Raw genomic sequence first — 27,589 nt, forward strand, 5'->3', positions numbered from 1 at the left:
CTTCATTATTATTTCACCCCAAAGAAATAACACAGGCCTCTCCTAACCTACTCTGCCATTCTTATAAAGTTAGTTAGCCAGGTCTGGCATTCTACTCAATACCCTTGGTGGTCTGCATTTGCGTTATAAAGGCCAGTATCTCCCTCCAGCACTATAACATATAACTGCCTTATCTTCTGTCTCAATCTCCTAGCACTTCAAGTATGATAACCCGTGCCTCCCCTGTGGTTACTTTTATGCTCCATTTTTCACCTCTCACATCCCAGAAATAACACCAGTTCTTTGAGGTGTTTCTTACATGTATGGTCAATATCATCGGTGTCACTGTCTATTTCCTCATCTTCTTCGTCAAAATTCCCTCGATTAAGGATCAGGTCAGAGGGACCAGGATGTTCATCATCAAGGTCTACAAAAGGAAGAATGCAAAGCAGTCATATTAATACAAATAATGACTCAATCCGCTCTTAATACAAGAAAGAACAGTTATATTCCCATACTTTCAGTAACAGATGGCCATTAAGGGAAACTTCACAGCAGCAGTAAGTCAGAAGTATAGCTGTGTGACATACTCATAACAGTAAATCCATTTGTCCACCATTCATCCATCTGCAACCCCCCTTTTCCCCATTTTTGCACTGAAGATTAATACAATAGCAAACATCTGGGTTGCAATTACCAGTGAAGATACACCGGTTTAGGCACTTCTTCACAGGATCTGTATCTCCCCATGAAAAGCAACTCTGGCCTTATACCAACATAGGTAGTTATGTTTAGTGGAGTAAGGTGCATATATAAGAAGCAATGGCTTGTAAATTCTAAAGTTTTCATGGGTAAGAAGCCTGCATAGGGTCATGTACTTGTGTCACACATTAAAAGGGTACTCTCCTTTAACTGAACTAAGATAATCAAAACTATTTAGTAGTCACTACAGAGTGTTTTAAGGTTTTGTAATCATGGCAGTGTGGTTAAGGTTGTGACAATGCGAGGTATTGATTCATAGGTTCACAGGTTGGTACTAGGCTATCAGCCCTAGGGCCTATACAAGCCTAGCCATAACAATTCCTTGGATATTTCTTTCCACAATATTTTGTTCCCTGGACCCCTGTCTAACAGGGTGACTGACATGATCCCCGGGGTGAATTTCCCATCTCCCATCTGATCATCAAGGTTCCTTTTGAAGAGGGCCAAGGAGGAGCACTGCTTGACATGGATGGGCAGTCTATTCCACAGTATGGGGAGTCTCTGGGTCAGGTACCTATCCCTCCAGCACGTTTTGTTCATTGTGATGACAAGGTTTAGATCTCTGAAGCGTGTGGCTCTGAGGGATTGGGATTTCTTTAAGTGGAGCATATCCAACAGCTCAGGGTTTGACATGGCCTTGTATGTTAAGCAGAGATCGCCTTTGAATAGACGATATGCCACAGAGTATAGCTGGAGTTTTTTTTAGACGGTCAGCATATGGCATCTGCTTTAGGCCTGTGATTCTTTTAGTGATGTATTTCTGCGGCCTTTCCAGCTGTTGCAGATGTCTTGTGAGGTACATACCAATCGGGGTGTTGTACTGTATAATAGGTCTAATGAAGGATGAGTACAGTGGGACAATGACCTCCTTTTTTCTGGATGAAAAGCCCTTAGTGATGAGGTGTGCCACACAGAAGGATTTCCTGACTGTTGTGGTGATGTGGTTATCGAAGGTGAGACCACTGTCCACCTGTGTCGCTAAGATTCTCATCACACTTTCGGTGCTTAGTGTACTGCTACCTATGTGGTAATTCATGGGTACATGTTTTTTCCCAAAGGGGATAACTATACATTTCTTGGCATTAAGCTTGAGCCCATGGCTGTGGCACCAAGCATCTGTTTCTGTAAGGCCCTTTTGTAGAATATCCACATCATTTGGGGATTCAATAATGGCTCCCAGTTTGCAGTCATCTGCGAACTTTGTTAACCAGAGTCCCTTAGTGTTGGCCTGTACTTCAGAGAAGATGCCAAGGATTGAACCATGAGGTACTCCACTTGTCACTTGTCTGGAGCTGGATTTGGAGTTGGCTACTTTGACAGTCTGGGTTCTGTCAGTAAGCCAGTTGGCACCCCATTGAGTGACATAGGGACAGCTTAGTAAGTTTATCTATGATTCTAGAGTGGGGAACCTTGGCAAGGTCCAGATAGGCTGTGTGGACCACCTTACCCTCGTCCACAGCTCTGGAGATGTTTCAAAGAAGTCAGGTTCAGGAGACAAGATCGGCCCTTCACGAACCCAAGCTGGGTGGGGTCCAGTGTTTGAAGGTTGCCAATGTCTTTGTTTATAAATTCCATGATAATGTGTTCCATGCCCTTGCAGATCAGGCTCATCAGACTGATGGGACGGTAGTTCCCGAGATCCAAGGTGGATCCCCCCTTGTGGAGTGGGATAACTGTAGCTGTGCTCCACTCAGTGGGCATGAAGCCTGAGGTGAGGCTATGATTAAACATGACACTTAGGTGAGGTGCCAGTTCATTTTGCAGTTCATATAGTACACAGCCCGGAATGTCATCTTGTCCCATGGATGCTGTATTGTTAGCTTTGGAGAGTGCGGCTTCTACCTGTGTGGCTGTGATTAATGGAATTTGGCAATCTTTTGGTATTGATATGGGCCCTTTAGGGGGTGACGGGGGGGGGTGAAGTTGGCACTAAATCAATCTGCCAGGATATTGGCAATATCCTTGGGATCAGTATATTTAATGCCATTCTGTTGTAGCTCAGAGCAGATCTGAGCTTTGCCATTTAGATTCTTGACATAACTACAGAATGCCTTGTGGTTGCCTTTGGAATCTTTGGCAATTTTATTTTTGTAACTAGCTTTTGAGGATTTTATGAGGGATCTCAGCTTCTTACTGAGTCTGCTAGCTATACCAGAAGAAGTAGGGCAGTGGATGTGCAACATATGCCAGTACAGCTAGCTGAAATTTAGTAAAGCATTACATGTCATTTGTACATCAAACTTGATTTGTATAGATGCTTGTGTTGAAAAATGTATTTGTAAAGCAGCTTGTGTTAAAAATGTAGCAACAGTTTGCCTTGCAGAAAATAAATGTACATGCATAACTGTAACTGTTTAAATGTATATAGTGTAACAGATGATACTGGAAGGGAAGAGGTCAATCTCAATCCACCTGACTTTTAGAAATAGTAAGAGAATTAAATTACTGGGCCTAGGCCATAAAGTTATAATCTCACAATTTTGAATGAAGCCAGAGATGCAAAATCTGTAAGAAGCATGGTCTGTTAGTCTCTGTAGGAGGAGTAGAAGCTTGTAATTGTTTTAGGACCTCCAGACGCTGCATCAGATCTGAGAAAAGCTCTTGTGCGAGTATTACTGACATATAGGTGCTAAATCCTGGCAGTTTCTAGCAATGGGGATTGCATGGGAACCAGAGGTCAGATGACCAGATATATGTGATGTCATTCTGTACAGAAATAATGTTTTAATATTAGCTGGGCCTGAAGTCTCAGGGCAGTCTGTTTCTTGAAACTTGATACAGAAAGATCCCTCACCTACTTCATCTTGCCTTGCTCTATTAGGTAAGTAGGAACAGCAATTCTCTACATCAGTCAGGAAAATATAATGAGAATAGTTAAGTACTGTTTTTCTATTCATCTGTGCTATTTTAACATTTCCTGTGATTGAAACTCTAGTGTTTACTGTAAATAGATATTCAGTACATTTAATAATAAATAAGAAAAATAACATGAAAATATTTAAACTTTTCATTGTGGCTGGACCTTAGAGAATATTTTAACCTCCGAGAGTACTTATATCTACTGGTGACACTGTGGCCACTCCTGAAGCCTGGCTGTTTGGTCAACATTACCATTTGTACTGATATTAATTTCACTCAGTATACTTAGGTACCCTTGCAAGAGCCTTAGGTAGCAGGCTTTGTAGTGTCTTATGGCAGGGATAACTACATTACAGTCTGGGCAAAAGGGGGCATAGCTAGTAGATCTGCATCAGCCTTTCCCGTGTGTGTGTCTGTGTGTGTCTGTGTGTGTCTGTGTGTGTGTGAGAAAATCAAATCTCACAGTGTGTGTGCGCCAGCTACTTGGAACAGGGACACAAAGCACCAGTTTCATGGAAAGGGCACTGCAGGACTTTGCTTGGACACTAGGCTGAGGTCTCAACACTACAGCTGTACCAGTGGGGAGTCTTACTGGGGACCTGGAGAGTGACAGAGGAATCTGGACCCTGGAGTGTGTGTGTTCCCTGTGTGCTCTTAAGGAAAATTGTGCTTAATGCGGAGATATCTGCATTTGGGAATATGAATGCATCCATTTGTATTACAAGTGAATGTCCATCTCCAGTGTCAGTGATGAGGATTCAGGCTTTTTGATTACTGGCCCAAAGTGGGGATGTTACAAAGGTAATGGACTTCAAGTCCACTGCGGTTTCTTTCAAATCTTGTTGAGTAGTATGAAGTGCTTTAAAAAGGAAAATTAAGTGTTTCTACTTGAAGGTGCATATGGTCCTTACAACAGTTTTGACTAGCATTGTTCCTAAACACATGCCTAGTAGTGCTTCCTATGTTCCCAACTCCTCCATAAAAAAACTGCAAGGCCAAGAACAGCTTTCGTTACAGTATTCCCACCACTAGCACATCTAACTGTTAGTACCATCTGCCTTTACCAATAAAAATTATCCCAAACTTTTCCCTTTCAAAAGTCAATGCAAAACTTTACACTCCTTTTGTCATGCAAATCCAATAAAAATTCATGACATGTTTCAGTTTTTCATATATTAACAGCAATTTGTTTTATTAAAATTCATAACATACTGCTGAATGTACATGAAACATAGCTACAAAGAGTGCATTTGAAATGTACTTACATTTTTATATTACAGATAAAGTTCCTTATTAATGGAACTAACCCTTTTAATTCTAAATGTTTACCTGTATCTGTGTGTGAATCTCAGCTCACTTCCCACCCTACAACAGGTTTGTGTTTTCCATGCTCCTCTGGGCCTCCGCCCTTACCACTGGATCAGCACATGTACACACACACCTTCATCTTAGGTGTACAGTTCTCTAAAGAAATGCATGCACTCAAGCAAGCGTGCAGATGTTATCATCTTCAACTTTGATATACAGTTACATATGCTATATATGCATAATAAAATGCATGCAGTTTTTTTCCTTATCTGGCAGCTTTCTCCTATTTTTCCTGCTGGACCATAAACTTAGGGTCACTGAATACAGAGTATAATTCCTGTCTTTGGGAAAACAGCTTTGCAGTGGGTCATGCAACTCTTACGCTGCCATTATCTTACAGGAAGCTTGTCAACCGTCATAATGCATCTTCCCTTGTAATCAACAACTACATCAGCGACTTGCACAGGACAGCCCCTTTTGATCCTTATTGCTACCCTGAAACTATCCATCTTTGATTGACCTACTCCAGCTTGCTACCAATCATACAAGTTTCCCACACTGAAACAATATTTGAAGCCATATGACATAAAAGATGCCAGAATACTTTTCATTTACACACTGGGTGGAAGCCACAGAGTCCATAAAGCTAATATCTATTACCCTATCAATCAGATGTCTTAACCGGAAGGCTTCACTTGAACTTGGTGTTGTATTATAGCAAAATACATTTAAATCTCAACTGCAAATGTATGGATTGCAAAAGCTTAATATGAGAAGAAAATGGGTATGCCTCAATATCTCACTATTTGATCCAAGCATTATTTGGATAGGAAAAACGATTGTGTCTTGGCATCACAAATTAACCGGGTCTATATCAGCATATCGAATCCTGAAAATGCAGAATGCGATTTCATCGAACTGAAATGTTCGAAATCTCAAAACAGCGAACTGACGGAACATCAATTTCTTTCCCAGGGAAAATAATCGGTGTTCTGTGCAAAAAAAAAAAAAATTCAATACTTTAAACACTGACAGAAGTGGGGGACTGTGCCCCCACACCCCCTTACTTAAATATACCAAATCAAGAGACTGCACCACAGTGGAGGAAATAGCAAACTCCGATGACGGCCCACAGATTTCTTTGGCATTTGGCATTTTCAACATTCAAAATGCTGATAGGAACCCAATTAACCAACCTATTGTCATCCTCTCCTTGGAACTAATCCAATCACTAATCACTGTGTAGACAATTGAAAACTACCATCAATCAGGAACTACAAATAAAATGCTTACAATAAAGGTTTCTTGATTCCTAAAGTGGTCACTGGGTCACTGACTGGATTGGATTAACAAGTGCTCAGCTCAAAGCAAGACTAAAATGATATGAAGTAAACTCCTTAAATTATTCAACATATAGTTGGTATTTAGTGAAAACCCATGCACAGCTGACCACACCAAAGTAACATGACATCTATGCTTATATTTTTCAAAAAAGAGCAACACAAGATGGCACATCTTTTACATTTTCATTTTTTTTTACATTTTCAGCATTCTTTATCTATGGCTCCAGACCAGCTTGATTCAAAATTTAAATTAAACAAATACGGTACATAATGAGGAAGTAGAAACCACATGGGATATAATGTTAATGTCTTTATTTTACCAGTATGTTAAAATCAACACAGAGGTAAAAATGGTTAAAATGTGGCAAAGCTACTGCTTAGCAAACTGAGTTTATGATTTTTGCTATGAAAAAATAACCATGGATGCATTTCTTAAATTATTTTACTAAGAACAGTTTCTACCCCAGCTCTGTGGCATGCAGAGATAAAACCCTGACTCTGTCCCAGACAAACCAAGTTTGAGTAGTGGCTCAGGTTCATGAAGAACAAGTTAGGGGTAGATGGGAAATGAGTAGCTATATTTTGCCCATCCTGGGAGGAAGATGCAGTTGTTTTTCAAATGTTTCCACTACTAATCCAGTGCTAAAGGCCGTGGCTCAGGAGCATGGAAAGCACAAGCCTGTATAGGGAGGGAAGTGCGCTCTAACAAAACCAGTGACAGCAGCCCATATCTTAGTGTGTGAAAGGGCACTAATGCTCAGGTGGGGAGATGATGGAAGTTCCTGTGTAGGAGTAGGGTTATGAAGTAAAATGGTAATGTCCTCAGTGCTTGGATGCAAGCAAGGACACAGGCCAACACTCATGGCTGTCTGGATGACAGGCTCCTCTGGATGGCTAGCCCCATAGTAACTAGATACATGCCTAGTATTGGGAACAACAGGATGAGCCACATAAGGGGAGGCTTAATGATCAGCAGGCATGGGGGAAAACATAACAAAAATGTTTAGATAGTACCTGTTGACAAACAACCATACACTTACATTTTTACCTGAAGTACTGAACTGATATGGCCTTGCGGGTGTACTTCAGAAGACTGAAAATTCAAAATACTGAATGTTGAAATCTGCCCCTTTCTCCACTGTTGTGCGATCTTGGATTGGTCTATATACTTAGCAGGGGGTGTGGGAGGTGCAGTCCACATATGAGGGGCACAGGGCGCACTGCCCCCTGCATTAAAAATCTGTTCAGTATTTTGAATTTTTAAGTATTTTGGTCTGTCAGTCTTCTGAAGTAGACCCGGCCTTCCTTTATAGTTATCACAATACATTTTCTGAATAAATAATCTTTACTCAGATGTTAATTCCAACCTGGAATGTTACTAATCTATGTTTCCCAGTTGTTGTGGGAGAACTCTGTAATGTCCTTAATACCAGAAAGCAAATAATTGCTTTCCTCCACCTACATTTTAAATTGTATTTACTCTACCTATTCCCTCTAAACAGAACTGGCAGTCACTACAGATTCAAAACTGTGACTTACTAGGCTAAATCATGTCAAGAGGAGGCAGAGTGTTGTAAGAGTAGACACCACCCAGTGAAATAATAGTTATCCAACTTCTAAAACAACCATAGGGCAGCAATCATGATCATTTGACAGGAAACAAAAACATGTCCTGTAATTCAGCAACAGCCAACTGCTTCCTCACAAGAAGCCAATATACTACATAAACTACCGTACCACTTCAGTGACATTCTAATGAGGTGGGTCTACATACCACTGTACATCAAAGGCTCAAAGCACCATTTCATTTTAAGATTCTGAAAGCTACAGCTTATTCCTTTAAGTCAGAAAAGAAAAGATTTGCCACTCCAATTCAAAAACGAAAAGCTTGTCTTAAACTATATAAGTAGTTCTGACCACAAATGACCACAAAAAGATCAATTAAGATTTGAGATAAGCATACATTTGTTAATTATATATGGTGATCAGAGTAATCCAAATAACTGCATAATTTGGAATCCCTTGCACTACAATAATTCAGTTAATTACCTCATTTATTCCTGCCCATTACTGTTTTTAAATACTGTAAAGAAGTTAGAATTAATCATGAGGCATATCAGGGGGTCTATTTTGACTTACGTTTACCCCTTTCTCCTGATAACTGTGCACAACTATACTAACCTAAATATTGGTATAATTAAATACCAGAAGGAAAAATGCACTAGGCATACAGTAGTTATCAATGAAACCAGGGACTATGCAAGCCTTGTGGTTAGCACAAAGCTAAAGTCAGCTTGTATGAACACATTAAACCACAACATTGTACACTGGTATATCGTTACTCTATAGCAGGGATATGACCAGCTGGCTCCTCCATCACAGCCTATTATAAAATTTACATTCTTACTGCAACCTTAGGCCAGTGAATTCCTCACATAACAACACCTCCAAGAATTTGATATAAAAAGTTAATGTTGGATAGCTAAAAGTTTATAAATGGTTAATGCAATGTTTGAAAAGGTAACCTATCATTTCTATGCTATTAAAGAATTTGTATACATTGTATGAGTACAAAGAAAACAAAGGACATAAGCAAATCAGTGAGGCATGACAAATTTGCTCTTTATGTATTTCTTTTTAGCCTGAGACAATCAGCATATAGTTTTGTCCCTTTCAATGAAAATATAATGGTTAATACGACATCTTGAATTTTATGAAGGATTTTCTTTTTCTGTCCTCCAGTCATGAAAGGTGCTAACTGAGCTTAAAATTTGACATACACAGCTCTTGATTTACTGCCTTTTGGAGAAGAGGGCAAAAGCCTTGTAAAGTTTGTCCATAACTTGAAAGGCAGTTATGGGAAGCGGTGTAAACTTTGCAGATCTATCTTGTATGACTCGCCCTTGATTTTCCAGAACAAGTTTCCTCAGGGAGACCTCTATTTATAATACTGTCACTGCTAGAATGTCTTTCAAGGTCTGTAAATTAATTTTTAAAAGTGCTAGTTTTTCTAATCCATCAATTGACAAAGTTGATGAATGTTTATCATTTTTCACAATCAACAGACTTGTTTCGAATTCCTATAAGCTTTCTGTTAACTCATCAAATCTAGTCATAACTGAAGAGATGCGTGATTGCACTGGTATAATATTAAGTATAATGCTGAAATTTCTTTCTATAAAATGCACGCAAAAATCTTCATGATGGTTGGCCTAAGTCTAGCTTAGTAATTGCAGATCCATTATAGCTATTACCCTCATTTTGATTATCCCTAAATACCTCACTGAGCTTCACACAAGTATGTTTTCTGCTAGTAATGGGTTAGCCAGTATGGTGTCTTGCTCAGTAAGCTATGTTTTTTTTTTTGCATACTTTTGTTTTGGAGAATACAGCAGGAAAGTACAGTTGTGTACCTACCATAAATGAAGATGTTAGAGTGTATTCACTGTTGCAGTCATTACTCTTGGGTTATCCTGCTGACAGGCTACCCGCAGTCGGCCTGATATCCAAAGTCCTGGTCCGGCGCCGGTTGCTGTCGCCTATTCCCTGACGTCAGTGCGCCAGGGGTATAAAAGATGCAGCCAACGCCATTTTCTTCAGTTTTTCTTGCCCCAGATGTCAGGTGCCCCCAAAAGGGTAGGCTAAATATATTATGCAAAAAAACATACATGCAGTAAAGAAACATTTCCTTCATCTACAAGCAAATACACCACATAGGTTGTATAGAATAGAGAAGTACAGATAAACCCCTGCAAAAGAAAGGGGGACGGAGGGAGGGTAAAGTACAGTTTTGTACCTACCATAAATGTAGATGTCCGATAGGTATGCATCTGCAGTCCTAACATTTGGGTTGTCCTGCCTCAGGCAGCCCTTCGGTCGGCCGGATTCCAAAGTCTGGGTCTGGCTTCGGCTGATGTCGCACTCCACCCGACGTCATAGCTGCTGTAGTATAAAGGCATCAGCCGACGCCATTTTCCTCAGTGTTTCTTGCCCCAGATGCCAGGTGCCCTCTAGGAAGGCTAAATTTGGATAAATGCAAATAATTCCAAACAGTAGAGAGCAAAATATATATATATATATATATATATATACATATATACAAAAACAAATACACCATAATAATTTCCCCCAGCTAGCTAAAAGAGGGGTAAGTACCCTAGGAATACCACAGAGGGGAAGGAGGGTGGGTAATCCTGACTGCAGATGCATACCTATCGGACATCTACATTTATGGTAGGTACAAAACTGTACTATGTCCATCAAGGGTGCATCTGCAGTCCTAACATATGGGTAGAATACCATAGCCAAACTGGGGGAGGAGGCACTAAGATAAAGATGGTGTAGTCAAAATCCCTTGCAACACAGCAGTTGCAAAACCTGCTCGGGATCTGGAGTATAAAGGAAGGTTATAATGCTTGGCAAATGTATGCATGGAGCTCCAAGTAGCAGCTTCTAAAATGTCTTTGGTAGCCACTCCTCGTAGGAAAGCTGTAGTGGTGGCTGTAGCTCTTGTGGAATGAGGTCTGATATTTTCAGGAGTTGTCTTTCCATGAAAAGAGTAGCAAAATCGTATGCAATTTCCTATCCATTTTGAGATTGTCTGTTTTGAAATTGCTTTTCCTTGCATTCCTGTTGCATATGCTACCAAAAGTTGGTCAGTTTTTCTGTTGGTCTTAGTTCTGTCCAGGTAGTAGCGTAATTGTCTGTGCACATCCAAGGTATGTAGCAGTCTTTCCCCCCTGTTCTGTGGGTTGGGGAAGAATGTAGGTAAATGAATTGCTTGGTTCAATGATACTCTGGAGACCACTTTTGGCATAAAGGTAGGGTTGGTCCTCAGAGACCCTCTATCCTGATGGAAGATAAGGAAGGGCTGTACTGCCATTTATGCCTGTAATTCAGATACCCTTCTTGCTGAAGTAATTGCTAGCAGGAAAGCAGTTTTCCAAGACAAGAACTGTAAATCTGCTGTTGCTGCCGGTTCAAAAGGGGGGAGTGTTAGCTTTTCCAGCACAAAGTTGAGATCCCATGTAGGTAAAGGTGGTTTCCTTGGAGGCTTTACGTTTTTGATTCCTCTCAAGAACTGTCTGAGTAGAGGATGAGAGAAGACAGGAGGATCCATGTTGTATTCTGCTGAGATTGCTGATGCTTGGATCTTAATGGAGGAGTAGGACAGGCCATTGTGGAACAGTTCTGCTAAGTATTCCAGGATGTGTGCTATGTTTGCCAGTGAGACATTTTCCCCCTTTGCTGCACTCCACATGAGGTATCTTTTCCATTTGGTTGAATAAGTTTTCCTTGTGGAGGGTCTGCGAGCCTCCAGGATAATGTCCTTAACCCTCTGAGATAAATCTGGGTTATTTTGTCTTATGCAATATTCCAAGCAGCTAGCTGCAGTGTTTTCAAGTTTGGATGTAGGATCTTGTAGTTGTTCTGTGTTAGGAGTAAGGGACATAGAGGTAGAGGCCATGCATGTGTCCGAGACATGCTTCTCAGCAGCGGGTACCAATGTTGCCTCGGCCAGTCTGGAGCTATCAGGATTACCCTTGGCTGATCCTCTTTGATCTTCAGTAGTACTTTGTACATCAAAGGAAGAGGTGGGAATGCATATGCTGTCAGGTTTTTCCAGCTGAAGGAAAGGGAGTCCACCCTCCAAGCAAGTGGGTGGTATGCTCTTGTGCAGAATTTCTTCAATTGGTGGTTGTGTGGGGAGGCGAACAGGTCTATCTCTGGTAGTCCCCATTCCTTTGTTATGGTTTTGAAGATATCTGGATGCAGCATCCATTCGTGAGCATCCGTGGTAGTTCTGCTTAAGGTGTCTGCTAGTGAATTTTCTTTTCCTGGTACAAATCTGGCCTGGAGTTGAATGTTGAGATTCAGGGCCACATTCCACAGGTCCATTGCCATCCGGCATAGAGGATATGAGTGTGTACCTCCCTGTTTGTTGATGTACCACATGACTGTGGTATTGTCTGTCCTTATCAGCAAGTGACCTTGTTGAAGGAATGGTCGGAATGCTTGGATTGCATGTTTCACTGCCAGCATCTCCTTTAGATTTATGTGTAGATTCAGCTGGTCTTGGGTCCACAGGCCTTGTATGCACTTGTCCACCATGTGTGCCCCCCAGCCTAGGTCTGAGGCGTCCGTGGTGATAGTCTGGATTGGATGAGGTTTGTGGAAAGGCAGTCCTCTGTTCAACCGACAGGCCTGAGCCCACCACTGGAATTCTTGCTTCAGGCATAGAATTATTGGAATCTGGGCTTCTAGACTGTGCTTGTGTTGAGACCATACATTCCTTAAGTACCATTGCAACTTTCTCATATGCAGTCTGGCATGCGGAATCAATATTATGCAGGATGCCATGTAACCCAGGGCTTGCAGGACTTTCTTTGCAGTAAGCTGAGTTTGTGTTGTCAATGTCATGAAATATACTGGGAGTTGCTTTTGTTTTTCTTCTGTGAGAAAAGCCATGTGAGTTGATGTATCCAGTTCTGCACCCAAGAATGTTATCCTTTGGGATGGTACTAGTCTTGATTTTTGCATGTTGACTGTGTATCCCAAGGCTTGCAACAATTGTATGACCTTTTCCAAATCTTTTGTTAATTTTGCCTTGTTGTCCGCTTGTATTAGGCAGTCATCCAGGTATGGGTAAATTTGAATTCCCTGAAGCCTGCAATGAGCAATTACTGATGCCAGGCATTTCGTAAATACTCTGGGCGCAGTAGATAAGCCAAAGGGCAATGCTGAGAATTGATAATGCTCTGATCCTGCAAGAAATCTGAGGTGTCTTCTGCAATCTGGTCGTATAGGGACGTGCAGGTATGCCTCCTTGAGATCTAGAGTCACCAGCCAAGACTCCTTGCCCAGCATGGGAAGAAGTTGCTGGAGGGTCAGCATTTTGAATTTTGGAACAATGAGGTATGTGTTCAGAGCGGACAAGTCGAGAATAGGTCTCCATTGGTTTTCTTTTCTTGGTACAAGGAAAAGTCTGGAGTAAAATCCTTGGCCTTGTTCCATAGGCGGTACCTTTTCTATAGCTCTCATCCTTAGTAAGTTGTTGATTTGTCTTAGAGCGTCTGTTTTTGGCTTGGTGGTAGGTTTGGCATTCCTCTCTTTTGGTAGAGTGTGGAAGTGAAACCTGTAGCCTTTGTCTATTGTTTGTAAAGTCCATTTGTCTCCTGTAATGTAATGCCAGTTGTGGGAGAATAAAGCTAGTTTTCCGCCCAAGGGTGCTTCCAGTTGTTCCCTGGTAGGCGGAATCAGAGCCAAGTCATTGTGTCTGTCCAGTGGAAGTGGTTGTAGTTGAATCTGTGGCAGTACTTCTCTGATTGGTAGGTTGCCACTGACGTCCCCTGTAGGCACCCCTGGATTGCCCTCTGCCTCTTGGGCATCTGTTTCTGCCTCTTTGTGCTCTAGAGGTGTCTGGAAAGGACCAATTCTTCGAAGGCCAATTTCTGCTAAACCTCGGAGGTTGGACCTGTAAGAAATCCTTGACTGTTTGAACAGATTTAGCTTTTTCCTCCACCTTCTTTAGAACCTCCTGTGCAGGGGAGCCAAACAAACTTTGTTTCTCCATAGGGGCATCTAGGAGTTTTGACTTAACATGATCTGGTAAGGATTGTTCTTTTAACCAAGCATGCCTTTGAATCACTGTTCCAGTCATAGCTGATCTAAAGGAAGCCTCCAGTGCATCATAGCCACATTTTAAAAAATGGTTACTGACCTGCTGAGAGTTATGCACCAATTCCTGAAGGGACTTGCGGTCTATAGGTTCAGGGGAGGACAGCTTTTTATTTAGCTGGTCTAACAAAAATTCCTGGTACTGAATCATGTGGAATTGACAGTTTAAGGCCCTGGCCGAAAGAGTAGCAGAAGTATAAACCTTTTTACCCCATCTCTCTAATGCTCTAGATTCTCTTTCAGAGGGGAGAGGATTTTTGGCAGAGGCAGCTGCCACAGCCTTAGGGCCCTGTGAAATGGTTTCAGGATCTGCCACAGGAGCCTTATACAAATGGTAGTGTGTGTCCGGGACCCTGTAATATCTGTCAGGCTTGGCAGGGGCCGTTGGAAGAGAATCAGGGGCAGTACAGGCATCATTATATGCATCATCAACAACTGTTAGTACTGGAGGAATGGCTAAAGGCCTATGCTGTGGTAAGTGTAAAAAAGTCCTTAGCCTTTTCCTTGAATCTGAAAAATCCTGGCCCTGCCATTGAAAGTGTTCCCTCATAGCATGTAAGGTTTCCCCAAAAGAAAATTCTTCAGGAGGAGAAGCAGAAGGAATGGAATCTTCTGCATCAGAATCCTCATAAGGAGAATATGGGCCTTCCTGAGGGTCTGAGACATCTGAGTCATCCGAGGTATTGTCTGTGGAAACAGGTTCCGGGGGTTCAGTCCTAGGCCTCTTCTCTGGAGGGGGTTGAGAGGCCCTGTCAGGGTGAGGTAGGGATCCCCTGATCAAAGAAATGAGATCCTCAGCCAGGCTGAGCATTTGAGAACTAGAGGTAGGCCTGTGTGAGGGTAGGGTATTTTAGCAGGTAAGGCCTTAGAAGATTTAGCTGCTTTAGCCCTGGCAAAAGCCTTGATAGACATGGATGCAGGGGGTCTAGCAGCCCCACGTGCAGGGGTAGATATGTCTAAAGGAATAGTATCTGATAAATCCTGGGTGCTTGCTTCTGTAGGAACAATTTCTGAAGCCGATTCAACCATGCTCTGTGAAGCCTCAGATACCGGAGGCCTGTTTTCGGCCGAAGGAAGAACAGAGGACTCGGTTTCAGCCGAAACCGAGACACTCGCGGTTGGCCTAACCGTGGTTTCAGCCGAAACCGCGGACCGCGAGTGTCGGTCCTTTTCCTTGCGTTTTTTAACTAATTGTGCTGTCGGAGTCTCCGACGGCATTTTGTAAGCAAAAGCGGGACCAAAAAACTCCTCTGCAAACTCCGACCGACGTCTAAGCGTCCGTCGGTTGAAAGAAGCACAGGCTACACAAGCTGATACGTCGTGGTCCGGGCCTAAACAAGGAAGGCAGTAAGAGTGGAAATCCTTATGAGGTATTTGTTTCCCACAAGTTAAACAATTATTTACTTTGTCTGACATCGGCTGAGGCAAGAAAGAGTCCCCAACGGGGTACTTAGCTTTTTAGAAGTCTTCGGTAGTAGAAATCTCTGGATCTGACCGACCGGCACTTGCGAACAGCTTCTGCTTCGGGCACCGCGCGGCAAGAAAGACTGAGGAAAATGGCGTCGGCTGATGCCTTTATACCACAGCAGCTATGACGTCGGGTGGAGTGCGACATCAGCCGAAGCCAGACCCAGACTTTGGAATCCGGCCGACCGAAGGGCTGCCTGAGGCAGGACAACCCATATGTTAGGACTGCAGATGCATCCTTGAAGGACATCCTGGACAGCTACAGTGAATACACTCGAACATCTACATTTATGGTAGGTACACAACTGTATTATGTTCATCATGTTTCACTGTTGCAGTCATTACTCTTGGGTTGAATTCCAAAGCTGAGGATGGGTGGCTGAGCTAAGTAGGATTAGGAGAGGCTATGAGGCCCTGCAGCACTGCAGTGGCAAAGCCTGCTCTGGATTTAGAGTAAAGAGGTAAGTGGTAGTGCTTTGTAAAAGTGTGCACTGCTCCAAGTTGCAGCATCTAAGATGTCTTTGGTTGGTACTCCACTGAGGAAGGCTGCTGAAGTGGCTGCTGCTCTGGTAGAATGAGGCTTAATGCCCTTAGGCACTGATCTGCCATGCTGAGAATAGCAGAAACGGATGCAATGACCTATCCATTTAGAAATAGTCTGTTTTGAGATGGCCTTTCCTTGTGATCCTGCAGCATATGACACTAAAAGTTGCTCAGTCTTTCTGAAAGCTTTAGTTCTGTCCAAGTAGAAGCGTAGTTGTCTGTGTATGTCCAAAGAATGCAGACATTTCTCACACTTGTTCTGCTGGTTTGGATAAAAGGTAGGCAAGTGAATGGTTTGGTTGAGGGCCACACTGGACACCACCTTAGGCATAAATGTAGGGTTTGTCCTCAGAGAAACCCTGTCTGGATGAAAAATGATAAAAGGTTCCACAGTCATGAGTGCTTGTATCTCAGAGACTCGTCTTGCAGAGGTTATTGCTAGGAGCAGAGCTGTTTTCCAGGATCAGCTGTTGAGGCTGGCTCAGAGGGAGGCAGTGTGAGTTTTTCAAAGACATAATTGAGGTCCCATGCCGGAACTGGTGCTCCCCTTGGAGGCCTGATGTTTTTGGCCCCTTTGAGGTACTGCCTTATTAAAGGATGAGAAAAGATAGGTTGTTCCGTATTGTAATGGGCTGAAATGGCAGAGGCATGAATCTTAATTGATGAGAAGGAAAGGCCTTTGTCCAGCATCTCAGTTAGGTATAAAATCTGAGGAATATTTGGTACATACATGTCAATGCCTTGTTCCTGGTTCCAAGCACAGAATCTCTTCCATTTTTCTGCATAAGATTTTCTGGTACTGGGCCTCCTGGCCTCCAAGATAACATCCATAACAGCTTTTGAAAGAGGAGTGTTCTGAATGGCTACATTATCCGCCATGCTGCCAGATTTAAGATCCTGAGTTGGCTGTGCAGGATATGATTGTTTTGATGGGTCAGCAAGTGAGAAGTTTGAGGCAATATCCCTGCTGGACCTTAAGACAAGCTCTTTAGGACTGGGTACCAGTGCTGGCGTGGCCAGTCTGGTGCAATCAGTATTATTTTTGGCTTCTCTTGTCTGACCTTTAGGAGTACCTAGGGAAGGAGAGGCAGTGGAGGAAAGGCATATACTGTTAGGTTTTTCCAGCTGAAGGATAGGGAGTCCACTCTCCATGCTTGTTTGTGATAAATCCTTGTGCAAAATCTCTGTAATTGGCAGTTGTGAGGGGAGGCAAATAGATCTATGTCTGGGCATCCCCATTGCCTTGTTATCATCCTGAAGACTTGTGGATCCAGTTTCCACTCGTGGGGATCCATGAGGTTTCTGCTTAGTTCGTCTGCCAGAGTATTTGCTTTTCCTGGCAGGAATTGTGCTTGCAGGTGAACTTGATAAGTCAATGCTGTGTCCCACAAGGTCATTACTTGTCTGCAGAGGGGATAGGAATGTGTGCCTCCCTGCTTGTTTATGTACCACATGACAGTAGTATTGTCCGTCTTTATCAGTAGCTGTCCTGGGTGAAGTAGATCCTTGAAAGCGGTCAGGGCATTCTGAACAGCTAGCATCTCTTTTTGATTGATATGAAGATGCATCTGGCTTGCAGGCCATGTGCCCTGAATAACTTTTCCTGCCATATGGGCCCCCCAGGCATAATCTGATGCATCCGTTGTCAGTGTCTGTCTGGCTGTGGGTAAAGTGATTGGCAGACCCTTGTTGTGGTGACAGGCCTGTGCCCACCATCGAAACTCCTATTGCAGGCAGGGAATAAGGGTAATAACTGTCTCCAGGCTGTGGCAATGCTGAGTCCAAACACTTTTTAGATACCACTGTAATTTCCTCATATGCAATCTGGCATACAGAATTAGTAAAATGCAGGATGCCATGAAGCCCAAGGCCTGCAGGATTTTCCTTGCAGATAACTGGGTCTTTGTTGCCAACTTTTTGAAGAAGTCAGTTGCCTTTGTTTGTCTGGCGTGAGATAAGCCATCTGGGCAGTTGTATTTAAGCTTACACCCAGTAATATTATCTCTTGAGAGGGTACTAGTTTTGATTTCTTTTCGTTTACTGTGTACCCTAGGCAAATTAGTAATCTTTTTGAAACGCCAGATGCTTTAGAAGAATGTCTTTGTTCTCTGCTTGAATAAGGCAGTCGTCCAAGTAAGGATATATTTGAATTCCTCTTTGTCTGCAAAATGCAATTACTGGTGCCAGGCATTTTGTGAAGACCCAGGGCGCAGCAGATAAAGGGCAGTGCAGAGAATTGGTAGTGCATTGAGCCAGCTATGAATCTGAGGTATCTTCTGCAAGATTGCCTGATTGGGACATGCAGGTATACCTCTTTTAGGTCCAAAGTTACGAGCCAAGCCTTCTTGCCCAGCACTGGCAGTAGCTGCTGTAGAGTCAACATCTTGAATTTGGGAACCTCCAGAAACATGTTTAGTATAGACAGGTCCAGTATTGGTCTCCAGGTTTTGTCCTTTCTGGGCACCAAGAAAAATCTCGAGTAAAATCCTTGCCCCTGCTCTTGTTGTGGTACTTGTTGAATGGCCCTCATGTCCATGAGGGCTGTAATTTGCTTTTGTGCCTCTGCCCATTGATTGTGTGGCAGGTCTGGCATACCTTTTGCCCTTGGTAGAGTGTGAAAATGGAACCTGCAGCCTTGGGACACTATGTTCAAGACCCATTTGTCTTGGGTAATCATTTGCCAATTTGGTGAAAAAAGTGCTAGTTTTCCCCCTAAGGGGGCTGCCAAAAGAAACGTGCTTGGGTCTGGCAGAGGAAGTCATTGGGACTGTTTCCTGTAAGGTTGTGATTTGTCTTCTCCGCTTTTGGAGGTAGGGGCACCCCGTTGTTTAGGCCTGTATGAGCCTTGGGGCTGAGATCTGCCTCTGGGATGTCTCTATCTGCCCCTTTGTGGCCTGTCTGACACTGGAAAAGATCAATTTTTGGAAGGCCAGTTCCTGCAAAATCTGGGTGGCTGTACCTGTAAAAACTCCTTAACTGTCTGCATGGATTTCGCTTTATCCTCCATTTTCTTCAACACCTCTTCTGCTTTAGCACCAAACAAAGTGTCATGCTGTAAAGGAGCATCTAATAATTTTGCTTTAACATGATCAGATAGATTCTGTTCCTTTAACTAAGCATGCCTTCTAATAGCAGAACCTGTAACAGCGGCCCTGCAAGAGGCCTCTAGCGAATCATAACCACATTGCAAAGTATACTTTCCCACTTGTTCAGCTGCATGCAATAAATCCTGCATTTCCTTGTTCTCTGAACATTCAGAATTTGTCAACATTTTCTGCTTAAGCAGTGACATTAACTATTGCTGACACTTAAGCATATTAAACTGACAATTTAAAGCCCTTACAGCCAAGGTAGCAGAAGTGTAAACTTTTTTCCCCCATCTGTCCAGTGCCCTAGAATCCCTATCAGAGGGGACAGGGTTTTTTGTAGTGGAAGCTTTGACCCCTTTGGGACCCTGAGATATAGTTTCTGGGTCAGCAGCGGGGTTTTTATATAGGAATTTATGAGAATCTGGGACCCTGTAGTATCTGTCAGGCTTAGCAGGTGCAGGGGGTAAGGAGTCAGGGGACAGGCCGGACTCTGAAAATACATCATCTACAATGTCTAGAACAGGTGGAATAGCAAAGGGTCTGTGCTGAGGTAATATCAGAAAGTCTCTGAGCCTTTTCTTAGATTCTGAGTAATCTTGGCTCTCCCAGTGGAAATGCTCCCTCATGGTATGCAAGGTTTCCCCAAAAGAATAATCCTCAGGAGGAGAGGCTGAAGGAATGGATTCTTCAGCATTAGAATCCTCATAGGGAGGAATAGAATAATCCTGTTCAGTAGAGGAATCAGAGGAAACAGAAACCTGATCAGAAGAATCATATTCTGTGTCTTGCCTAGGCCTCTTATCAGGAGGGGGATGGGAACCCCTGATCAAAGTAATTAGGTTTTCGGCCATTTTAAGCATCTGTTTTTTAGGCATGGAAGTCTAAGTAGGAGAATGCTGTACTTGCTTCTTTGTCTTTAGAGCTGCTTTAATCTTTGTCTTTGAAGCTGAAGATGGTTTAACATATAACTGTGTAGGTCTGAAGACACCCTCAGAAGCCGATGCCTGCTCAGCGGCTCCGGACCCATCTGAGGGAATGATTTCCGAGTGTCCAATACCTTGAGTATACAGAGGCCCAGTCGGCTCCACGTGGGAGTCGGAAGTGGTCTGTGGCTCTGAGGCAGCGGGCACCAGGGGCTGCGAAAGCACCTCACTGAGAACCGGCGACTGGCCTAACGGAGGCCTCGTCGTCAGTCCTGGACCTCAGATGCCTATCCTTTTCCTTGTCCTTGTGTTTTTTGTAAACTCCGGTCATCGGCTGTTCTGACGGCATTATATAATTAAACCTTCGGCCAAAGTAATGAAATGCAAAATCGAGCAGACGCTTAACAGTGCGTTGGTTAAATCTAGCAGAAAACCGACAGCTAGCAACGTTGTGGTCAGGGCCTAGGCAAGGAATACAGTAAGAGTGAAAATCCTTATGAGGTATTTGCTTCCCACAAGAAATACAATTATTAACTTTTTCTGACATCGGTCTGGAGCAAGAAAAAAGTTTCCCCAATGGGGTACTTAGCTTTAAAGAAGACTTCAGTTCTGAAATTCGGATTTGAAAATCTCAGGAGTCGGCCGACTGGCACTTGCGAACTGCTTTTGCTTCGGGCACCGCGCAGCAAAAAAGACTGAAGAAAATGGCGTTGGCTGCATCTTTTATACCCCTGATGCACTGACGTCAGGGAAGAGGCGACAGCAACCGACGCCGGACCAGGACTTTGGAATTCAGGCCGACTGCAGGTAGCCTGCCAGCAGGATAACCCAAGAGTAATGACTGCAACAGTGAAACACGATGAACATCTATGGATTTCTGGGCTTCTGTCATACCACAGACAAGCAAAAGGTAAGCTGAATTTAAATTTTTCAAAACAGAATTTGCTACTGGATAATGTATAGTGTTTCTGCTGTTTTTAAACAAACCAGCCACAAGTGCTTTTTATCCTCTGTGATCACAGCAGCTGGTGATAAACCAAGATGGCTATGTATACTTTTACAGTGCCACCACTTTGCTGAATCAAAAATTCTCTAATTTTGTTTCTGGAGACTCTCACTCAGCATTTGCACCCCCACCACCCTGTACCTTATTCAGATTATGTGTTGAAAAATTACTTAATGTATTCAAAGATGAGTTGGGAGAGGTAGGATAAAGTGTAAAATGCCAATGTTCCTTTAAGGCCTCTTTTCACTTCTGCCACGTAACAGAAGACTGACCAAGATAAAACAATCAACATTCTTTTCTTCAATGAACCAAGACCAAATTTTGCACACTTAAAAGGCACAGTTTAATTAATACCTATACCCTTAAAAATACTAAAAAATCAAAATGTTTTTTAAGTCACAAAATCTTTGCTAATCAATACATCCTTGGAGATAACAAAATCAAAATGTTCAAACCATAAAAACTTGGAAATCAAAGTATGACAGGAATGCAATGAATCAGTTCATATTCCATCATTCCTGCCTGTTACCAAATCTTCCTTTTATGTTTGAAACTCTCAATCCAATCTTAAGTAATACTACTTTTCAGAAACAAGGTGGTAAGTGACTGAACTAACTATGACCCAGCTGTTTACCTTTCAATACCTCCAAATCACAAAAGTTGACAATGCTAAGTAAATTTAGCAAACATTGAACAGTTTTAGCAATGATTTCTTTATTTAGATCGGGAAGTGAGGTTTTAGTTTGTTACTTTGTCAAAGGCATGGAAAGTACAGTTTTGTACCTACCATAAATGTAGATGTTCGAAGATCCACATTGCTGCAGTCCTTACACTTGGGTAGTCCGCTGTCCTCGGTCGGCCCGAATATCAAAGTATAAGGCTGACGTCGGTCAAGGCGCATTTGACTGACATCAGGACGTCAGGGTACAAATGCGCATGACCGACGTCATATCCTCAGTCTTTTCTTGCCCCAGATGTCAGAAGACCCTAAAAATAAAGGTCAAAACCAAAAGACAGCAAACCAACAACCAACCATCCTAGCACTAAAAATATGTACAATATATACAATAGACAATATACACCCAATTGACCACCCAACCCACACAACCACCTCTAACAATAGAGGGGAAGGAGGGAGGGTAAATTGGACTGCAGCAATGTGGATCTTCGAACATCTACATTTATGGTAGGTACAAAACTGTACTATGTTCTTCATCTCACATTGCTGCAGTCCTTACACTTGGGTAGAATCCCAAAGCAGAGGAAAGGGAGGATGGCCAAATTATAAGGAAGCAGGAGCTGCTAAAATGCCCTGCAAAACAGCAGTGGCAAAACCAGCCCTGGATTTAGAGTAAAGTGGTAGGTGATAATGCCTGGAAAAAGTATGCACTGAACTCCCAAGTAGCTGCCTCCAAAATATCCTTAGTTGCCACCCCTCTCAAAAAGGCTGTTGAAGTGGCAGTAGCCCTAGTGGAATGAGGCCTAATCCCAGCTGGAACTTCCTTGCCATGATGGGAATAACAGAAAGCAATGCAAAACCCAATCCACTTAGAAATAGTTTGTTTAGACACAGGCTTGCCCTGAGAACTCAAAGCAAAAGAAACAAATAACTGCTGAGACTGCCTGAACCCTTTAGTTCTGTCCAAATAATAACGCAACTGCCTGTGTACATCTAAAGTGTGCAAAATCTTTTCCCCTTTATTTTGGGGATTTGCATAAAAGGTAGGCAAATGAATAGTTTGGTTTAAAGACACACTTGAAACCACTTTAGGCATAAAGGAAGGATTAGTACGTAAAGATACCCTATCCTTATGGAAAATTAAGAAAGGCTCAACTGCCATAAGGGCCTGCAACTCAGAAACCCTTCTTGCAGAGGTAATAGCCAACAAAAAAGCAGTCTTCCATGATAAAAACTTTAATTCAGCAGTAGCTGCAGGCTCAAAAGGTTGTAGAGTGAGTTTCTCCAATACAAAATTGAGATCCCAAGCAGGAGTAGGAGCTCTTCGTGGGGGTCTTATATTCTTTGCCCCTCTAAGAAATTGCTTGAACAAAGGATGAGAAAACAATGGTGGGTCACAATCATAGTGAGCCGAAATTGCTGCAGCATGAACCTTAATAGAAGAGAAGGACAAACCTTTGTCCAGTAACTCAGTAAGATATTGAAGAGCCACACTTAAATTAGGCCCAGAAACATCAAAATCCTTTGCTGCACTCCAAAACAAAAATCTCTTCCATTTGTCTGCGTACACTTTCCTTGTACTAGGCCTTCTGGCTTCCAAAATAACATTCAAAACTTGTTGTGGAAGTGGAGGCCCACTATGGTTCAAAACAGAATATGCCAGGCTGTTAGGTGCAGAGAGTGAAGCTTGACATTGAGCAAATGACTGTCCTCCTGAGACAACAGGTGTGGAATCGAAGGCAAAGGCCATGGAGGCTTCCGTACCAGGCACCTCAGTAATGGGTACCAATGCTGTCGAGGCCAATCTGGAGCTATCAAAATCATCCTTGGCTTGTCTTGTCTGGCCTTTAGTAGTACTTCTGGGAGGAGAGGCAGAGGCGGAAAGGCATACACATGAAGATTGCTCCAATTGAAAGAAAGAGCATCCACTTTCCAAGCTGTGGGATGAAACCTTTTTGTGCAAAACTTTGGCAGCTGGTGGTTTAGTGGGGAAGCGAACAGATCTATGTCTGGAGTTCCCCATGACACTGTCAATTTCCGAAATACATGAGGATCCAATTTCCACTCGTGGGGATCCATAATTTGTCTGCTCAACACATCTGCTAAGGAATTCTGTGCTCCCGGCAGAAACCTTGCCTGAAGATTTAGCTGTAAACTGAGAGCAGTCTCCCACAAAATCATTGCTTGCCTGCATAGAGGATAAGAATGTGTTCCGCCTTGCTTGTTGATGTACCACATGACAGTTGTGTTGTCTGTTAGAATCAACACCTGCCCTGGAAGAAGTAAATCCTTGAAGGCTAGTAATGCAAACTGGACTGCTAACATCTCTTTCAAGTTGATATGTAGATGTTGTAGTCTGGCAGGCCACTTGTCTTGTATCCACTTTCCATTCAGATGAGCTCCCCAAGCTTTGTCTGAGGCATCTGTCGTTAGAATCTGACTCGCCTCTGGCCGGGTCACAGAGAGTCCCTTGTTTAGGTGACATTCCTGAGCCCACCACAAAACTCCTTTTGAATGCAAGGTATTATTTGAATGACAGTGTCCAAATCCTGGCAGTGCTGTGTCCATACATTTTGAGATACCATTGTAGCTTCCTCATATGCAGTTTGGCATTGGGAAGCACCAGAATACAAGATGCCATGAACCCTAAGGCTTGAAGGACTGTCCTTGCAGTCAGCCCGGACTGATGAGACAACTGATGAAAGTAAAGGGAAAGATTCTTTTGTTTGTCCGGGGTCAAAAAGGCCATCTGGGATGCTGTATTCAGTCTCACACCCAGAAAGCACATGTCTTGAGAGGGTACTAGACTGGACTTTATTTCGTTCACAGAATACCCCAGGCATCTTAGCACTGCTATCACATAATCCAAATGCTGAAGAAGCTCGTCCCTTTCTTGAGCCAGAATCAGGCAATCGTCCAAATAGGGATAAATCTGTATTCCTTTTAACCTGAGGAAAGCTATCACTGGAGCCAGAACCTTCGTGAACACTCTGGGCGCAGTAGATAAGCCAAAGGGCAATGCAGAGAACTGATAATGAGAAGTCCCAGCTCGAAAACGCAGATACTTCCTGCAACTGAGTCTGATAGGAACATGAAGGTAAGCTTCCTTGAGATCTAAAGTTACCATCCAATGATCTTTGCCCAGCAGAGGTAAAAGCTGCTGTAACGTCAACATTTTGAACTTGGGAATGTCCAGATAAGTGATGAGGATAGATAAGTCCAAAATTGGTCTCCACGTGTTCCCTTTCTTTGGTACTAGGAACAGGCGAGAATAAAATCCTAGGCCCACTTCTGGCATAGGGACCGGCTGAATGGCCCCTATTTGGAGTAACAGAGAAATTTGCTTGTGAGCCTCTATTCTTTGTGGAGGAGGAACGTCTGGCATGCCTTTGAAAGGAGGCAAGGTATGGAAATAAAACCTGTAACCATGGTGTATGATATCCAATACCCATCTGTCCTGGGTAATTAAACTCCAATTTTCTTTGAAAAGTGCCAACCTTCCTCCCAAAGGTGCTGCCAGACGAGAAGGCTCTGGCAGCTGAAAAGGTAGGTCATTGGGTCTGTTTACGAAAGGACTGACCCCTGCCCTCACCTGAAGACTGTGCAGGAGAACTCCTGTTCTAGGCCTGAAAGAGCCCTGAGCCCTGCCCCTACCACGCCTAGATCTACCCCTAGACTGGGAATCATAAGAAGGATACATCCACCCCTTAGTAGGCCAATTTCTACTAAACTTTGGAGGCTGAACCTGCAAAAAATCTTTAACAGTCTGCATAGACTTAGCCTTGTCTTCCATTTTCTTTAAGACTGTTTCAACAGGAGAACCAAACAACACATCAGATTGTAAAGGAGCATCCAAAATCCGTGATTTAACATGGTCAGATAAATTCTGATCCCTCAGCCAGGCGTGCCTGCGAAGAACTGACCCAGTGGCAGCCACCCTAGACGAGGCCTGTACAGCATCAAAACCACATTGCAAAGAATGCTTACCCACCTGTTCAGAAACATGTACTAAATCTTGCAACTCTTTACAATCAATACCTTCCGCCAGAGCATCAACCTTAGACTTCAATTGTGAAAGGAGATAGTTTTGGTATTTTAACATGTGAAACTGGCAATTCAAAGCCCTCATAGCTAGAGTGGAAGAAGTATAAACTTTCTTTCCCCATCTATCCAAAGCCTTGGCCTCTTTGTCTGAAGGAACCGGATTCTTGACAACAGAAGCCTTAACACCTTTAGGCCCCTGACTAACAGTTTCTGGGTCTGCCCTAGGACTCTTAAAAGATACTTATGAGCTTCAGTCACCTATTAATATCTATCCGGTTTAACAGGAGCAGGAGGCAAAGAATCAGGATTAAGAGAAGCCTCTGCAAAACATCTTCCACCACATCTAAAACAGGAGGTATAGCCAAAGGCCTATGCTGGGGTAAAACAAAAATTCTCTAAGCCTTTTCCTGGAATAAGAGAAGTCCTGACCTTCCCACTTAAAATGCTCCCTCATAGAATGAAGAGTTTCTGAAAAAGAAAAATCCTCAGGAGGAGAAGCAGAAGGAGTAGAATCATCCACATCAGAGTCAGAATAAGGAGAATACTCCTGCAAGTCTTCAGTCGAAGACTCTGAAACATCCGAAGCCTGCTCAAAACTCCCTGGCTCAGGCTCCACCCTAGGTCTCTTATCAGGAGGGGGCAAAGAACCCCTAATCAAAGAAATCAAATCTTCTGCCATTTTAAGCATATGCTTCTTGGGCACAGTTCCAGAAGAACTAGGGGTGACACCAACTGAAGCTGAACCTGGCCTGCCTCTGGGAGAAGCCCTGGAAACAGAAGGAGAGGGCCTAGCCACCCTAGGAAGGGAGGGGAGTATAGTAACCTGAGAAGCCCCTTCAGCCTGACCTGCCTCCTGAGAGGCCACATCTTGCAATAATAAAGTCTCTCCCTGGGAACCCAAAGAAACCTCCGGTGGAGCCACCGGCTCCACCGACACCTCTAAAGAACCGGCGTCCGGTACAGACGGTTCTTCTAACCTAGGCTTAACAGCTTTGTCCTTGCGCTTCTTCGAAGAAGCGGGCGGAGCATCCGACGGCATTTTATAATTGCACCGCTTCCCAAAGACTAACCTCGCACAACCCCACCTCCTCTTTATAGTGCAGTTATTGCATCTAGCACAAGAGCGACACCCAACAACGTCGTGCTCAGGCCCTAAACAAGGAATACACAAAGTATGATAATCTCTATGCGGTATCTGTTTCCCACAAGAAATGCAATTATTGACTTTTTCTGACATCCGGTAAATCACTGAGGCAAGAAAAACTAAAATATTCCCCAACGGGGTACTTAGCCAACTTTGAACTCGGTCTGAAACTTCGAAATCGAAAAATCTCAGAACGCCAACCGGCATTTGCAATGCTGCTTCTGCATCGGACCATGCGGCAAAAAAGACTGAGGATATGACGTCGGTCATGCGCATTTGTACCCTGACGTCCTGATGTCAGTCAAATGCGCCTTGACCGACGTCAGCCTTATACTTTGATATTCGGGCCGACCGAGGACAGCGGACTACCCAAGTGTAAGGACGGCAGCAATGTGAGATGAAGAACATCTTTGCTGTGCATGCTCTCTTATAGGTTCATACTAGGCTATCTGCCCTGGGGCATTTATAAGCCTAGCCCAATTGTGTTTGGCTTACGCCACCCCTTGATTTGAGTATACTGTGCCCTTTTTAAAGTTTAGTTTACTGTGCCTCTGTCTAATAGTGACACGGAAGTAATCCCCGGGACAAACCTACGATCCCCCAGCCACTCATCAAGATTCTTCTTGAAGAGAGTCAGTGAGGTGCTCTGCCTAACATGAATTGGAATTCTATTCCAGAGTGAAGGCAGCCTCTGGGTTATGAATCTGTCACTCCAGCATGTTCTATTTATTTCTGTGCTGAGGTTCACGTCCCTCGAGCCCGTGGC

At 43.2% G+C, this 27,589-nt stretch overlaps 1 protein-coding gene across 1 annotated transcript in view; it reads right to left on the reverse strand.

Moving 5' to 3' along the window:
- Window positions 1-27,589, reverse strand: part of GPN1 (GPN-loop GTPase 1) — a 423,847-nt gene that overhangs the window by 19,185 nt on the left and 377,073 nt on the right. The window contains exon 13 of the mRNA XM_044062376.1: window positions 299-406. Coding sequence (XP_043918311.1) covers window positions 299-406 — 108 coding nt within the window. The remainder of the gene's footprint in view (window positions 1-298; window positions 407-27,589) is intronic.

The sequence above is a fragment of the Protopterus annectens genome, chromosome 2.part1, assembly GCF_019279795.1.
Source record: "Protopterus annectens isolate FY-2018-M chromosome 2.part1, PAN1.0, whole genome shotgun sequence".
In the NCBI taxonomy this organism is placed as follows: Eukaryota; Metazoa; Chordata; order Ceratodontiformes; family Protopteridae; genus Protopterus; species Protopterus annectens.